General features: G+C 34.4%; 3 protein-coding genes across 3 annotated transcripts; 2 read left to right on the top strand and 1 right to left on the bottom strand.

Annotated features, from left to right (window-relative positions):
* The first annotated feature begins 560 nt into the window (after positions 1-560).
* On the top strand, positions 561-2,668 carry LOC111016328 (LDL receptor wingless signaling/trafficking chaperone). Its single transcript, XM_022291686.2, has 3 exons — positions 561-942; positions 1,254-1,382; positions 2,299-2,668. Exons 1-3 carry the CDS (start codon positions 604-606, stop codon positions 2,476-2,478), a joined length of 648 nt encoding a protein of 215 aa, XP_022147378.1. The 5' UTR covers positions 561-603; the 3' UTR covers positions 2,479-2,668.
* A 2,943-nt stretch (positions 2,669-5,611) lies between these two features.
* On the top strand, positions 5,612-8,791 carry ATI1 (mesoderm induction early response protein). The gene is made up of 3 exons (XM_022291685.2): positions 5,612-5,772; positions 6,309-7,166; positions 8,441-8,791. Exons 2-3 carry the CDS (start codon positions 6,348-6,350, stop codon positions 8,540-8,542), a joined length of 921 nt encoding a protein of 306 aa, XP_022147377.1. The 5' UTR covers positions 5,612-5,772; positions 6,309-6,347; the 3' UTR covers positions 8,543-8,791.
* Positions 8,792-9,298: 507 nt separating this feature from the next.
* Positions 9,299-16,492, bottom strand: ANTR2 (Major facilitator superfamily protein). The gene is made up of 11 exons (XM_022291653.2): positions 16,189-16,492; positions 14,930-15,498; positions 14,271-14,378; positions 13,984-14,139; positions 13,541-13,756; positions 12,909-13,118; positions 12,382-12,519; positions 11,827-11,928; positions 10,989-11,054; positions 10,691-10,775; positions 9,299-9,790 (listed from the first exon to the last, which is right to left on the bottom strand). The coding sequence occupies exons 1-11, from the start codon at positions 16,241-16,243 to the stop codon at positions 9,693-9,695; spliced, it is 1,803 nt and encodes a 600-aa protein (XP_022147345.1). The 5' UTR covers positions 16,244-16,492; the 3' UTR covers positions 9,299-9,692.
* Between the last annotated feature and the right edge of the window lie 585 nt (positions 16,493-17,077).

The raw sequence follows: 17,077 nt of genomic DNA, 5'->3' as shown, positions 1-17,077 counted from the left end.
ATTTAGTTCTATCAAGACAAGTGAAGAAAAATAATAAGAAATTAAAATAGAATGACAATCAAAATAAAGCACAACTAAAAGGTATCACAAAGAAAGTGCAAACAAGATGATGAAGGAAATGAGAATCGGATAGTACATGTAGAAAATAAATCCGAACCTTTCCTATTCATGATCTCGTACATCATCAACTTAGACGAACTTTAATCGGTCTGATTGTAAATTCGACCTCTCAAATTGAGTAGCGAATAAATCCATATTTGATATTCTTAAGCTACAAATATCAAATGGCCAAACGTTCATGTAGAGGAGATTCAAACTCATACAATTTTGTTGGAGGTATACGTCAATTACCGCTGAACTATGTTCGCTTTGACGAACTTTTTTTAATACAATAATATTTGAAAATCTCTAAATATATTTAGAGAGAAAAATTAAAATATTGTCACAGCAATCTTTATGTTATTTTTTAATGGAGCATTAATCAAACAGTCCACGCAAATTATCCCGTTGCTCTACTACTACTTCCCTCAAATTTAATTAATTTATTATTATTATTATTTTTGGACTCGCAATCTTCGCCTCGCCTCTCACTCAAAAAAACCAATGAGAATTTGCTTCCCACGACGTTCTCCTCTCCTTCCCATCTTCTTTCTGATCGTAATCGCCGTCGGAATTTTCAAGGATGCCGGTTTTAATCGCTTAGTTGAGGGTGGACAGCGGCGAATCCACATTACCGATGATCTCGACGACGTGGTCGACGACGAGGAGGATGAATCTTGGAAGGAATGGGGCAAGAAAAAGACGTCCTCCAGCAATTTCGACTTGCCGGCCGCCGATTTGTCGAAGATGGAGATTTCGGAGATTCAGGCTGAGATGATCAAGCGGCGTTCAGGTCCGGCTATGGGATTTGTGAAGCTTCGGCTGGGCGTTCGCCGGACTGCGGTAAGAAAGTATTTCTACATTCTCCTTCCGGAAAGTGCTACACAATCTGACTCCGCTAGTCAATCGGTTCCGGTACTGAAATGATTTTAAATTTCGAATGCAACTCGAATCTGATTTTAGGACAGGGAATCTGTTTAACTGATGCTGAAGTTGGAACGAAAAACCTTGAAAATCTGGAAGAAAGCGGTAGTACAATTTAAACGATGTGTTTTCTGTTAATTGGAATTGTATATGGCTTATAATTGGAAAATTCGGCGATTAACGTCTTCGTATGATAGCGTTTTACCAGCATTTTTGGCTCTTGATTTCAGGACTTGGTGGCTGACATTGCTATGCAGTGGACGAAAGTTCTCAAAACTGGATCCGTTGAGGCACATTTTATGGCGGTCGACCTTAATACACTCATGTTCACGATGAGCAGAGGGCAAGACATAGATGAGGTACACTACTTCAATTACCAAAATCTGAAACTGAGACTCATCAATTGCTCTCCAATTTGTCTGAAAGAATAGTTTTTACACCTAGCTTTGGTAGTTGTGATCTAATTCGAAAGCCCTATATTCAATTCCTATCAAGTTAATCAGTTCCGGAACATATTAATCTTGTCATTTAAGTTCGATCATAATTTTTTTTTATATGACTGATTCTGTTTTTGTATTATCAAACTCCCACATTTACATTGAGTAGATACAGATGGGAAGAACAACTTAGGTTCCAGCCTCCATTGACTGGGTCATTTTTTAACATTTCGTTGATATCACATTTCGAAAATAAGTAGATTCTAGAAATGTTTCACATTAGAACATAGGTCGAGCTCAAATTTTCCTCTACCATATTAAGTAATTACGTTTCCTTATTTTTGGTGGTTTTCTAGTAGACCCATAATCCATTTAATAAATAGAACGTGTAAAAACCGACCATATAAGGAATTGAGGATGAGCTCAAATGGTGAAGTTGTTGTGTTGTAACCTAAATAAGTTGTTTGTTAAGGACTAGCTTCTTGATTCCACTTTTTACTCAGAAAACTCGTTGGATAGAACACCTTTTCCCCCATTATATGCAAAACTACAGTATTTTTCAATGTTTATCACTCAAATTTATGGTACTGCAGACTAATAAAAACAAAAATGTAGTACCAAGAACATTATTCCTCACACCCAGTTTTGATCATCTCTGTTCTGGGCTGTTCCTCTGTTTTGATTTTCGGAAAGTAACCCATCAAACATAACTTCCTAAGTAAATCAAACAATTCATTGCTCCTCAAAATGGGAACGATATCGAGAATAGCTTTTCGAATTCATTCTTCTCAACTTTTTTTTCTCTTTTTGGTAATGTTATTTTACATTGTGAGAGCAGTTGAAGGAGTATGTGTTGAGGCAGCCAGAGTCATACGAGATCAAAATTGGGGACCAAGTATTTCGAAGGCCTGGAGATCCTCCTCTGCAGGAAGTCATTGAGATGCTCCGGAAAGATAAGAACAAAGCTGAAGACACCAATCCTTCAGAAAATGTTGAGCCATTGCACCAGGAATTGTAGTGCTCATACATGGTATGAATCTTTAACTTGAAGCTTGATCTGGGATTATTTGATCTGTTGATTTGTTTTACTTCTTAGTATTGTTTGTAGCCAAGCATGAAAAATATGGGGAAAGTCATCTCTTGCAATCATAAGACAGATGGTAGTTTTATCATGACAAGTCAAGTAATGATAAAGCCAAGCTTATCAATTTACGGGTTGATAAAACCTCGTGTTCCAAAGGGACTAGGAAAAATTGAGAAGGAATGAGTTAAACCCTGTGATGACCATTTACCTTAGAAATTAATTTTTATGTGTTTCTCGACACCAAATGTTATAGGGTCAAGCAATTGTTTCGTGAGTTTAGTCAAGGTGCACACAAACTGGTCAAAACAGTCACATATATATAAAAAGTAAAAAGGATCATATTTTCTTTTAAAATAAACTATAAGTTTGGTTTCTAAAACAAATATTATTGAAGTACGGGTTAGATTTCAAAGCAAATACATTATTTATTTTAGGTTTAAATATTAATTTCGACTTTTGGTTCATTTTGATACTCTATAGTTTGGTTCCTATATTTTCAACTTTTGTTCATTTTAGTTCTTATATTTTTGAAACACTAACTTATCTATGTGCTTTAAGAAAAGTGACTATTTTGACCCCATCATTTTTATATTGTTTAATTCGTTCCAAATTTTAACATGATATTTTACTTACTAAAGTTCTTGAAATGTAGCAATAAAGTTGTGTTCAAATTCTTTCATTGTATATAAAATTTGTATTAAAATTTTACAAATAGGGATAGATACTGTCACTTTTTAAAAGTACGAGACCAATGTGAACGTTTTGAAAATGAACAAAAATTACATGGACTAAAATAGACATTTTAAAAGTACATAAACTAAAATGAAAGTACATGTATCAAGATTGTATTTAAACATTTATTTTACAGTTGATTAGAATATGGAACAAGAAAATGTAGGTTCTTTTTGTTAAGTTAGAAGAAACTAATGACATTTTGTTTGTAAATTTAGAGCAAGTTAAAAGAAGTTTTTTAAAATACAATGTATAAAGATAGGATTCGAACACACGATCTTCTTAACCAACTTCTTAACCAATTGAATTATGCTTAGATGAGTTAACTTTTAGTAACTAAAAACTATATTTAACCATTCTATCTTAATATGTTAATTCGAAAATAAGAAAAAATAAGATTATATTATGTGAAAATAACGACAATTGTGTACTATCTCGTTTAAAAAGGAAAAAAATTTTGTGTATGTCCCTACATTTTAAAATCTCACACTATTATTATTATTATTATTATTATTATTATTATTATTATTATCATCATCATCATCATCATCTTCAAAATTTTAGAAATAAAACGACAGTTAGCCATTGAGAAAAATAATGGAAATTGTGGAAATTGATAGAAATTTTTTGAATTAGCAAATAAAACTTGAATTGTAGCTTAATTAACCTATAATTGACCATTAAATGTAAGAATATGACTATTTTACTTATGAAAACGTCAATGTCTGGAAATATCGAAAAAAGATTTTTTCCTTTAATGAAAATTGGTGGAAATTATTCGAATATGTGAAGTAAACTTTAATCGTAAATTTTTTACTACTTCTTTAATGTTTTTCATAATAGAATTTATTCGAAAATGAGATAATTACCGACTTGGTTTCCAAACACATTTTAAAATTCTAATTAACTCGTACCGGTTTACTTTTTACCTACTTCTCTTTTCAAATTTGAATTTACACATTTTTCAAACACATTTTCAAATCAATCATCAATCCAACTTTCCAACCAAATTTACACAATTTTCAAACACCTCAACCTTGTGATTGTGTCTTTCATCCAAATTATCTATCAATGGGATTCATATGTGCTTCATATTTTACTCATTGAGCAACTACCTTCAAAACTTTCAGTCTAGGATGATCGGGGAGAACTATTGTAATTTATATCAAAGTTATCAAGATAGTGCACTAGATCCTCCGATATCATATTTTTGGTATTAATTAAGTTACCTATTCCACTTTATGTTTCACCACTATTTGTATATAATACTATTTTATTTTTAAAAAATTATAAGATTATTTCAATCTTTATATATGCCAATATTTCACATATATTGTTCAATTGTGTAAGTAGGACTAGATTGGATTAGAAATTATCAATAAAGCAAATTCCAAATCTTATTAATTATATTTAAAATTCGAATGTTTCATTAAACAGACTAAGATTACAATCATCGAAGTTATGAAAAATTATAGACTATAGCGGCATAGTAAGAAGATGATGAAAATAAAATAACATTAAAGAAGAGGGAAAAAAAAAAGACATGTCAACATTTGAGTCGATATGTCCATAACATGGGGGAAAACCGACTTTTCCCTCGTATATCGATGTTGACATGCTACCAATTATTTTTAGTTGAAAATTTGATTGTAATGTAATATTAAAAAGAAAAGGGGGACTAGCAAATTTTGTTGAATTAACTTTTTGAATGATAATAAAAATAAGGTTTAAATAATATATTGATCTCTGTACATTCAACATTTGTTTTTCGTCCATGTAATTTCAAAACATTAGTTTTGATTATAGTACTTTTAAAGAGGGACTACTTTGGTCTTTATTTGTAATTTTTGAATTAATGAAAATGATTTGATACGAATTTATGATTATATATAAAAATAAGTTAACAATTAAAGTGTCATAGCTGAAATATTGATAAATAAAAATAAATTCTCCCTTTTCAACATGGAAAATGTTATAAAACAAGGAGAATGAATAGAACTTTTTATCTATAACGTGAAGAAAATATGATAACTATTAAATCTTATCCTCTATTTTACAGGTAAAAGAGGGTACTTTGTGAGATAAACGAGATCAAAATAAAAGTAAAGAGATCAAAATTGTTCTTTTTACTGTGGTCGAGGATGTTATTCCTTTAATTGAATTTATCAGAATTTTTTTAATGTTATTTACTAAAATGAATTCGGTATCGAAATATTAAGTTGAAATCGTATCATGACCCAAAATTTTCTTTCGGTAAAATGCATCGAATATCAGATTCAGACTCCACAAAGCGACAAACTCAACCTGCTGTAGCGGTTACGCTATCTGTTTTGAAAATATGTATCACCGGTAACCGCCGGTTTCCATCATTGCTTTCACACATTTAACAAATTCCATTCTCCCAAAATCCCTCTTACATTTCCCGAGCCACTTTCATCCTTATCGTCGCCACGTCGCCGTTCGTCGCAGATCTCCGATCGCCGCTCTCTCCCCTCGGTTCGTCTCCGCTACTGTTCTATGCAGCTTGATTGATTCTTTTCTCTTTTCTTTTTGGATCGACAAGTTGTCTCGTTGATTATTGCTTTTTTTTTTCTTTCACCTGTTTGATGGATGATATGATCCGCTCTGTTTGGTAGCGATCTTTGTTGCCGATTGGTACGGTTTTGGATCCGTTTATTGTTGGATCTTGAATACCTATCTGAATGGATGAATATACGACCAAGATGTATGATTGTATTTGCGTTTGTGCAATTGCGATTTGATTGGTAATTTATACTTTTGCAGGTCTAATTTTCTCAATTAGATTGAATTGCGTGATTTTGTTATCTTAGAGTGATAATCGGGTAGTATCTTATTGTTTGCCTTGTTGTTTCCGTTTCCGTGTATGAAGAAGATGGTTTTACGACTTATTACTTTGTTCCAAAATTTTGCGGAAGAAAGGTTGTTATACGGTCGAATTTTGCATCTGGATTTATGTGCTGTTATCTTTCTTCTTTTTAATGAGACTGTTAAGATGTGTTTTCCCTTGCCAGATTCTGTGAGGTTTGAATACACGAGGAGACTCCCTTAAGATGGCAGATGCCGATAACGATGGAGAAGAAAACACCTCTCGTGGAAATGAATGGGAAGTTGTTTCACTCACTGCTTCGGCGTATGAAGCTGCTCCTGGTGTGAAGGAAGATGAATCAATTGATGAAAATAAAAGCAATTTGTATGAAGCAGAAACTTCCAGTGCCCTTTTTATGTCTCGTCACTTTGTATTTCCACCAAGTCAGCACGAGAATTTGCCACTAGAACCTGATCAGAGCGAGATTCATAATGATCAAGGAGGTAAGGAGAATGTGGTGTCTGATTGTTCTCCAGTAGATGGGGGGAAATCTGGTAGAAAGAATGAAGACAGCTTGAATTTAGAAGGGTTGGATGAGACTGATAAGTTTTCCGAGATTGATAAAACCATGGAGAAAGGCAGCAAATTGTCTTTTCATGATGGTGATCTTGGTGACGACACGACCCTACAAGATTTAAATCTGATTGACAAGGAGCAGGATCCCTTCGGTGCTCCTACATACAGTTCTTTTCACGGTGAAACCGATCTCAGTTCATCAACGTTTGGTGAAATCCCTCCATTGGAACCTACTGATCAAATCTCAACTCCAGAAATCTCAGAAACTTCAAGAGTTGACGATAAAGGCAATAAGTCCACCCTTCCTTGTGGTGCTTGGTGGAAGAGAAGAGCTGCTAATTTATATTCTCATGCGAAGGAAGCAAACGCATTTTGGTCCGTTTTCATTGCAGCAGCTGTTATGGGACTTGTAATACTTGGGCAGCGCTGGCAGCAGGAAAGTTGGCAGACTTTGCAACTGAAGTGGCAGATTAGTGTAAATGATCAGGTATGTTGATTCCTGTTGCCTCCATTTGGTATCATTCTGTTTATGTTGGTTCTGCTGCTTTGCTATCATTCCGTATGCATCTATTATGTATTTTAAGTTTCATATTTCAGTCTCTGGATTAAGAATAGGAGAATTTAGTCTAATCTCAACAAAAGCAATGGTACTGACTACTTAGATCTTAAAATAGTAACACGTAGATGATGAGTGAAAAGTTTCACTTGTTTAGGATGGTTTATCTTTGTTTACATTTCCTTGGTATTTAGCCTGCTAGCATTTCTTTGAAGAGGCACATGGTGCTCTGACTTGAAGTTGAACTGCTAGGCTTAATTTTTATAAGTAGAAACAATGCGAACGAGCTTGTTGGTGGCACAAATTCTGAGACCTACGAAACCAGATTGAGTATCTAGTGCGTTTTGTTGGCGATAGGGATTCAATGAAAAACGAAGTTGTATTTTATAGTTTTAAAATGAAATTAAGTTGTAATATGAAATAGTATATTTATAAAAAAATTTAAATTAATTAACTTAATTCTGCATTTTAAAGTTTCAAATTCAAAATCTGAAAATATAGAACATGTTTTCAGAATTTACACTATTTGGTTCAGAGAATCTGAAAATAGTTTTCAATAATAAATTTGTCAGATATATATCCCCTGAATCTTCAGTGAATTTGAAAACAAGAATCAGAATTCAAATGGTGTACCAAGCATTCCATAATTCTGATTCTGATTAGGGGAACTTATTATATGGTTACAAAGTCAAATCTCTATAGTGCCCACTATTTTCCAAGCTTCATCTTTGCAGCTGCTGAGGAAATATATGCAAAATTCCACCTTAAAATTTCTAGTTCTTAGTTTTGGCTTGTGGAGAAAAAATAGAAGGAAGAACTGTGATATATTCATTATGGTAACCATCTGTTGCAAGTCCTTTTTGAAGTGATGTCAGTTCAAACTATTGGGTTGTGGCTTCTTCACTTGACAACCACACACAGGTCATTGCCATCGATTACATGTTGATTAATAACTTGCTTCCATCCTTCTCTCGTGTTCGTGGTCATGCAGTAAATGTTCTGATTCAATTTCTGAGATGGTAGTATAGAAGTTTACTCGTCGGTTGCTCTGCTCGCATTACATTGTTATTTGAAATTGTAACTCTTGCTCGCACCATGGTTATATAAATGCACTATCATGCCTATTTTAGGAGAGATATTTGCTTCCATTCTCACGTTTATATCTTATGGCCTTAATTTTCACTGTACTGCTGCAATTACTGCAGACAAACAGAGTGCTGGGACCGATAACTCGGCTCAAAGACGTGATCGTGGGTGGGCAACGCCGTGGCTCGTCCATCAAGTTCAGCCCCAGTAGTGAGTTATAAGATGACGACGATAAGTGTAGAAAGAAAGGAACAGAAAGAAAGAGGTTTGTTAGTTGAATGTGCCTGGTTGTCTTTGGGCGTCTTTCAAATTTTACACACAAGTACTTTTGGGGAACATGTTGAAGTCTGATTGTTTAAATTATATCTTATCATGGTGGTATAGTACCAATATCGCATTGTACATTAGCTTAATCAATTTGATGATATGTAAGTTTTGGAGGTCCTTATATCTAGGGCTCATTTTCTTTTCGACTTGGTCGAGAATCGCCTTGCAAATCAGATTTAATTACATATTAATCTTGTTCATTTAACTTTAATATGCATTTATTTGAGTGTTAGGCCAACCCAAAAGACCAATGAAACCAAATCTAGTACTGCGCTTGTTGACCAAATTTTCTTTAGTGTAAAATTCAAAAGTGGGTCGGTAGTGTGGTTAGAATGGATCTCAACCGGTTGGGTTTGGCATCAATTTTTTGAGGTAAAATATTATCTTCTTTAGGTTTTCGATTTTCTATTCACTCGTGATCTAGCTTGGTCGACTTGATCATGATAATCTACCCTAGTCGATCCAATCATCATCATGATATTAAAAGGTCAAATCTTTTCTAAAAAAATACTAGATCTTGAGAAGAGTTGAAGATGGTGCAAGATCAAATCTTCTGGAAGTGAGAATATGAAAAGCACAGTAATTTCCCTCGAATGGGAAAGCTAACAAGAGACTAAAGTTTCTCATAGCATTAAGAAGAGCAAGGAAGATGAGAAACAATAATTGAATTAGTGATTAGGCTTGGAGCAAAGAGGGGGAACAAACAAACTTCTTATTATAAGAACAAAGAACAAAGTAAAGAGTAGGGGCGTGGAATAATTTGTATGTGGGGGTTTTTTTTTCTCCCTTATCTATCTCTCTCTCTCTCTCTCTTTCCTTTTTTTTTTTATTTTTTCCTTTTTCAAATTTTTCTTTCTTTTTGAAGCCAACTCAGAAAGCTGTTGCTAGAAGGAAAAAGAAAAATTGATACGCCATTTGAGGATGGGTGGGGTTTTATAGTTGCTAAAACTTGCCTGTTTTCTCTTTTCCTCCATAAAATTTGGCAACTGATGGGATTTGACTTTGTTTACTATTTGTAGACATAGAGGCCATCCTCCATTTGATTTAATCAAGGACTTTTTCTCCAGTTGAAAAGATGTTCCACACTAATGTGCCCATGATGTACAATACAACTGCCACCTTGAATACATCATCCCATGAACCTGCACCACCCACAACCGTGTGATCCACAATCAAATTAAACTAAGTGAAAAAAAAAAGAGTTGAATCATAAATTTAGTTCGAGAATTTTGATGGTTGGGTAGTATTTGTAATACTTAAATTTTATAGAGTTCCAATTAAGTGACATGCCTCCTGTTAGATAATTTTGGACTAATTTGATAATACAAGACTCGTTTCCTGTTTTTTAGAAATGTAAACATTTAGTAACTGTTTTTGTTAAATATTTCCACAATTGTGTAGAAATTTTGAAAATAACAGATCAAATTTCTCGTTTTTTTCCCATTTTCAATTTTTTCCAGAACATAAATAAAAGCATTGCTTTATCATTCTTAACTTATAAAATGCAGGATCAAGATTAAAATATATATATATATATATATATATATAATATACAAATTTTGAATATTTAATTTTAAAAATTAAATTTCATATAGTGTTTTTTTTTTTAATAAAATCAAAATGCTAGAGAATGAGAAGCCAGAAATAATTACTAAATATGTTACTATATTTTTTTCAATAAAAAAAAGAACAAAAAACAATTACCAAACACAATTCTATATTTAATTATTGAAAAAAAGAAAAAAAAAACGAAACAATAACAAAAACTAGAAACCTTATCGAATGCTACTTAATTTAAGGACAAAAAATGAGGGTAGATTGCACACATGATCAATCTATCTTTCCTTAACTGCCCATCTTATTCTATCATCTATGATCTCTATCTAAGGACAAAAACCGCACAACATCACAAATTAAAGTCGAGGGATATAATTAATTTTTTTTCACTTCTATGATTAAGTTTTTTTTTAATTTTTTTTTTAAAGATTATGGATTAAAAATTTTCAATTTAACCAAAACGAGTGAAATGTTTTCCAACTAACCTCGTTGGAGTATGTATCCGGTTGCTGCTGTACCAAAGACACCGGCGAGGACGCCTGCGGTGTTTGATAATCCCAGCAATACTCCCTATGTATGAAAAAACAAACAAACAAAGCATAATTAATCATATCAAAATGCCAATGTTTCATGATTTTTTTTGTTTTTTTGAGTGAGCTAATGGTTCATGTTATTACTTATCCAACATGCAATTTGCCACTCGTTTTAAAATTCAGGAGCAATGGTACTGCAGAAATATGTGGGAATTGGGAAAGTAATATGCAGTTTTAGCATTAAACTCACAGCATATCTTGGTCCGATGTCTTGGTGATTGGAGTAGAGACCAGATTGTGAAAACGCATCAGATCCCTGTCAACACAAGTTTAATTTATTGCTCAAACAAATAATTTTCAGTACATTCTAATCTTTATCATATGATTGTTGTGCCCACATAACTACAACCAAATTACAAAATGTTGGGGTGGGATTTCTATGGAGGAGAAGAAATGCAAGCTGGAAAGTTTCTTCCACTCCATTGAAACTTGGGGTGTCGTGGAAGGCTCAATACCTTAGAATCCAAAAAGGACGCTTTGGTTAATAAAGGTGCGGAGGGAACGTGTTCAAACTATGGTGGTCACTTGCTTAAAATTTAATATCCTAGGAGTTTCCTTGTAGTAGGGTTAAGATTAATCAAGGTATATCTCGAATCTTAGTCTTGTCTCAGCCTTCTTTGGTGCGTATTTTACAAGATGGACTTTGAGATTGTCAGCATATCTCCACCTGATGGCCTCTCTCACCATATGTTTGAGGCTAACACAAGGAGGCGGGGTGTTGTACCTTCGAGGCATATCATGGTTTGTATGCTCGGGCTCTAATGGTTCGGCCTCTCTCACTATATAAAGTACATATTTTTCTACCAGCAGTTTCTCTTGGTGTGCACCGTGAGGTCTTGGGCCTTCTTGAAACTTGCTGTTCCTTATCCTTCTAGAAAAAAGGCTAAAACTTAATGGAGCTACTATCTTTACCATCTTTTGGTGGATTTGGAGTGAGAGTATTGTAGGAACTTTTTATGCAGTTGTACTACTTTCTTTAATCAATCTAAGTTAAGATAATTACTTTCTATATAAGAAAATGGGAATACCTGACTGCATGCCATGCATAACACTGCCATGGCAGGTGTTCTAACATGACTCAGCTGAGTAAGGAAGAAAGCTGGTCCCAGAAATCCAATAGATTGCATTATCTGCATCAAAAAACGATCTCCCGGGATAATTATTTATCATAAGAAAGGAAAAAGGAGAAAAAGTTCATTAATAAACCTGAGTTAACTAGGCTAGAATCCCTGCATTTTATGAAGTAGAAATTGAAATACAACCTATAACTCCTGTAGGACACCAATTTAATTGTAAAAGGAGAAAATATAGTTCATGCAGCTGTAGACAGTGGGCAAAATGAAGTGCATCTTGTACTATATTCGTCTATTCGAAACAGATTACCCTATGAAATTTATGTAGAATATATCTTCAAGTTAATTATGGTGGCATGATACTTGTACAAACGAATTAACGTCTAGCAGATAACAGGGCAAATTTACTGTAAAGCTTTCCGAAGTACTAAAACGTAAAATTAAGAACGGATCATCATCCCTTCAATCATCCAATTACTTGAGACATAATTAAGTTGGAAAGAATCTTGCCTTTCGAACTGTAGTGATGGAAAAACCTCTGCTCACAAGCGTGTCTGCAATCCATCCTCCTATATTTGCAAAAACAGCCATGGTCAACCATGGCAGAACACAGAAGAGTCCAGATTCAGTGAGGTTGAACTTCAAAACCTGAGACAGGAACCAATAGTTTGATAGAAATGTTAGTGGCTGTGTCCCAATGCTGAAGCTGAACATACAATCATCGTTAACATAATTATCACGAATGGAACCTTCAATTCCACAATATACTGGAGTCTGGAACTGCAATATGCTTAATCTAATACAGCTTTTGTTATCCAGGATCAAAATTTTTTCTATTTGGACTTTTGTTCAAGCTTCAGTAGCGGCAAATAGATTAAAGGCACATGTAAAACTATTTAACTTGGTACACAACTCATGCACCAGGAATTGAGAACGAACTCTTTAGCGATTTGATTACTCATTTCTCGTGTTATTTTCTGCTATGTCTACGTGCAAGTCTATCATCAACTTGAGCTAAATGTTGAACCCTGAATTACCTGATTATAGTATGTGGGCATCCACGTCAACAGAATGAAGGTTCCCCAATTATGGCAGAAATGGGAGATTATAAGAGCCCACACAGGCGCTTTTGATAAAATTAGTTTCCACGGAATAACTTCCACAGGTTCCTTCGAAATGCTTCCATCATAGATAAACTCCTTTTCCTTTGCACTGAGACCTGGATCTTCCTTTGGAGAGCTATATGCCTGACAATGAACCAGAATGAGCGTGTAGGAGTGCCTTTTTTCTCTCTCTTTTTTTTGACAGGTAATAGAAAATTTTCATTGAAAAGACTACAAAAGGAAATGATGAAGGCAGAAAGAGATTTTCGATCCAACAAAATGATATGAGAAAAGCAAGTGCAACTCAAAGTTTACCATTTTTTGTTATTACCCAATCTTTTAACTATTCATTATGTAAAAAGTTAGAGGAAAAATTGACTGGCATGGATGTAATGAAAACTCAGCATATTCCTTCTCTCACTGCCTAGATCTTCTCTTTATGATGATTGCATAAAATGGATTATCTTTAGTAGAGGAGTAGAGCGATTAACTTGCATGTTTAATATTTTCTATTTGAATACCCAGTGTTAAAATTATAATTTAAACATAGTTGAAGAGAAAAATACTTTTGTTAGCCACAGTGCAAACCATATACTTCCAAGAGATCCAAATGAGTAAAACACAGATGGCCATCCAAATTTGTGAATTAGCACTGGTGAGACAGCCAATCCCGTCACAGAACCGAGATACATGCCACTATACACTAGTGCAAGTGATCTGCTTCTCTCTGATATGGGAATCCACTTTGATATAATATTGTTCATTGCAGGCATTGCAACACCCTGCAAAGAAGGCACAAAACATAAATAAAGAGATCTATCACGTGTTGTTACTCAAGAACAATTTTAGTTTACCAAAATTCGATCAGAGAATTTAATCCAGCTGAGTTGAACATTAGTTTGGTAAAAGAGATAAATAAAAAATAAAAAAAAAAGAAAGAAAAGACAGTGAAACTCAGATGATCATGATATGAGCACATGGGAACTGTAGAGAAGCATAAAAAGCCTACCTCACCAATTCCCATGAAAGCACGCATCATAAGCAGGAAAGGAAGCCCAATTCTTGCAGCAATAGGTGTCATTATGGTTGCTATTGACCACCAGACTACTCCAAAACCTAACACGAGCTTTCCACCAATTTTGTCTGCCCATATCCCTCCAACAATCTAATAGTGAAATCAAACATAAACACATCATATATGATACACTTCGCAATATCTCTAACTTAATCCAATGCATCAAAGTAACAAGATTAGTTATGTCGGGAGAAATTTTGGGTTGATCAATCTAATCAAACCTGTGTTAGAAGGTAGCCCCAGAAAAAAGATGACTGGATCAAGCCAACTGTTGCACTGTTCCAATTAAATTCTTTCGACATTGGAAGTATGGCAATACTCATGTTCACCTACAAATTATACATTTAGCTCAGAAAGTAAAATGTATTGATATTATTTATGGCAGCACATTGAAGACTGCAAGTTGAACCCATCCTTGACATATTGAGGATAAAATGTAAGATTGCCCCTACAAGAATACCATTTTATCTACAAACAGAGATGTATGCACGTGTGTTAACTGACCTACTATAGCCAATCATTATTTACTATCTAAGCAGAAAAAATATATTTATCAAGCCTTAAAAAATAAAATATTGAAGTTATCAAAGACGATTAATGATATTAACTGTAGATTCTTGGTGGACCATTGACCACAACTAAAAACAAACCTACATTAGGTCATTGTTTGGGTTTTACCACAAGCCATTCTTGCACACAGCCATTACGTTTTTATACGGGGATATCTTAAGGCAGCAATCCTAATGGAAATAAGGACAAAGTAATAATTGTTTTTTTCTTTTTTGAGAGACTGTTCAATAGTTCCATGTTCTTCAGGCTGAAAACAAATGAATTTGATTCAAGATAAGTGCCAAGTGAAAGGGAAAGGCATAATACTCACACGATCCATATTGCATAGCAGAAAAGCTAAGAAACAAAGCAATACAATCACCCAGCGTTTGGGAAAGCGCTCCCACCAAGGCGATACTAACTGCTCATTGCCTTCAATAAAAAGTGCATCACCTGACCCCTCTGCCAATGCCAACGCATCCACATCTCCTTTTGTTATATCAAAGTCATTTGATTTGTAACGAGCAGAAGTTCGGTTGACCTTAACATGCCGAGACTTTTGGCATTGCCACCAACTAGGTCCACTCGTTAGAATGCAAGCAGTAGTACAGTGAGGAGAACATCTGCATTTTCTTCTTGGCCAACTGATGGTACTTTGGATAAATGGCAATCTTGATCCAGCAGTTTCATCTGTATAAACTCTCTGTGACTTCAAAAGTTTTCCATCTCGGGCTCGAGCATGAAGAAATGTGGAACATGAGATCCTAGGACAAGAACTATTTAATCTGAAACCAAGTGACTTTCTAGAAAACAAATTCGCCTGTCCATATCGAGCCGCAGAGATAACCGAACGTTCTACTGCATGGTGAGAAAATGCTTTCTCTGTCTTGCACGCTTTTCCTGCAAACATAAGAGTGAGAAGCAAATGTGTTTTCTTCACGGCCATTAAATCACATTTAAATTTCATATATACATATATATGTGCTACCTTTAAACGCGAAGATTTAACAGACACCACTATCGGAACGGTACTCAATACTGTCATAATCTTTTATCCACGAATAATCAATTAAATTGAAACCACAATAACAAGGTTGATGCATTCAAATTAGCGTTAGACCATCAGAAAGTGCGAATAACTAGTAACATTCTTGTTCAAGAAAATATCCAAGACTCCTTTATTATCATATGCAACAAAATTAGCCATACATGGACCTTTCATACCACCAAGCATTATTACTCCTGAAATCTATATAACGGTAGTGCAGCAAATCAAAATGACTGAATTACGAACAATTGTCCGAAAGAAAAATCAATAGAAAGCCAATCATCGCAGAAAATATCATCAGCTAACAAAAAAATTCCGTGAAGTTAAGTCTTGTTCACTTCCGGATTTTACTTGAGACAAAAACCTTGAATAACCGAAATGTAGAGGAATATTAAAGAACAAAATGCAGCTAAAGCAGCAAACAAGTTTTCATTGCATAGCATACAAAAAAGGCCTGGAGCAGGAAGAAAATAACACGGACACTACAAATTCAATTCTGCATAAGAACTGACCAAAATTAGATGAGAAGAATAGAAAAATACCTGAGCCGACGAAGGAACCAAAGTTCCGATTAGAAACCAAACTGCCGATGGCCATTTTCAACAGAGGAAAGCTCCACTAAGCTACTGAAACTGAAGAAAAAGAAAAGAACTACTGTTTATGAAGAACAAAGCGCATGGCTGATGGCGCGGCAGAAGATTATAGTTATCTCCGTCGCTCAGTCTGCAGCCTGCAATCCTCTGACGTTGTTGGAGCTGTAGAAGAAGATAAGCAGTGGCCTCTGATTTAGAGATTCATATTCCTTTCCGTCTCTCTCCTCTTCTTTTTTTTCTCTCTCTCAAGAAGCGGGAAGCAATTTGGTGTGAATGAATGACAAAATGGTGGGATCGAGAGATGGACACGTGGCCCATCATCCTCCGCGTTATGGAGGAGCACGCCGTAGATAGCAGGAAAAGACAAAAATACCCTTCTATCCTATTTGATTTGACCCTTGTAAAGGAGAGTCCTCCTCAGTCCTCACCCACGACTCAATAGTCAATAGTCACTTGTTTTCCTTTTTTATTTTTTTGTTGTTATTTGTTATGATTTTTTTTTGCCAAATTGCTTGAACCATACTTAAAATATGAATTGATTGTTATACTTGTAACCACTCTCAATTGTAAAAATAAAATTCTTCAACTTTTACGATTGAAAAAATTACACCTCTAAACTTTCGGTTTTAAAAAATAAGTCATTGAACTTTAGTCAATAAAAAGATTAAATCAATTTTTACTCTCTCTCCTCTGATTCTACTCTCTCCCAGTGAAAAATTTAATTACCATCTCTTATCATTCATGGTGTCTTTGTCGTTCATCATCATTTTGGTAAATACCTAATTTCGATCGTTCTTTTTAAAATTTTGATTCTATAAGTCATCAATTAGATCGATAA

Source organism: Momordica charantia (assembly GCF_013281855.1).
Source record: "Momordica charantia cultivar OHB3-1 chromosome 5 unlocalized genomic scaffold, Mcharantia_2.0 BLBB01000005.1, whole genome shotgun sequence".
Lineage (NCBI taxonomy): Eukaryota > Viridiplantae > Streptophyta > Magnoliopsida > Cucurbitales > Cucurbitaceae > Momordica > Momordica charantia.
The sequence above is the reverse complement of the archived record's forward strand: the minus strand, read 5'-3'. Positions and strand labels throughout refer to the sequence as shown.

Excerpts from the sequence above, each read along its gene's own strand:
- ATI1 (XM_022291685.2), top strand. The coding sequence starts at position 6,348 with ATGGCAGATGCCGATAACGATGGAGAAGAAAACACCTCTCGTGGAAAT. Across the intron at positions 7,167-8,440 it reads AGATTAGTGTAAATGATCAG|ACAAACAGAGTGCTGGGACC; the intron begins GTATGTTGATTC and ends CAATTACTGCAG.
- ANTR2 (XM_022291653.2), bottom strand. The coding sequence starts at position 16,243 with ATGGCCATCGGCAGTTTGGTTTCTAATCGGAACTTTGGTTCCTTCGTC. Across the intron at positions 13,757-13,983 it reads CTTTCATGGGAATTGGTGAG|GGTGTTGCAATGCCTGCAAT; the intron begins GTAGGCTTTTTA and ends CCTTCTTTGCAG. Across the intron at positions 11,055-11,826 it reads TATGCATGGCATGCAGTCAG|GGATCTGATGCGTTTTCACA; the intron begins GTATTCCCATTT and ends TTGTGTTGACAG.
- LOC111016328 (XM_022291686.2), top strand. The coding sequence starts at position 604 with ATGAGAATTTGCTTCCCACGACGTTCTCCTCTCCTTCCCATCTTCTTT. Across the intron at positions 943-1,253 it reads TGGGCGTTCGCCGGACTGCG|GACTTGGTGGCTGACATTGC; the intron begins GTAAGAAAGTAT and ends TCTTGATTTCAG. Across the intron at positions 1,383-2,298 it reads GAGGGCAAGACATAGATGAG|TTGAAGGAGTATGTGTTGAG; the intron begins GTACACTACTTC and ends TTGTGAGAGCAG.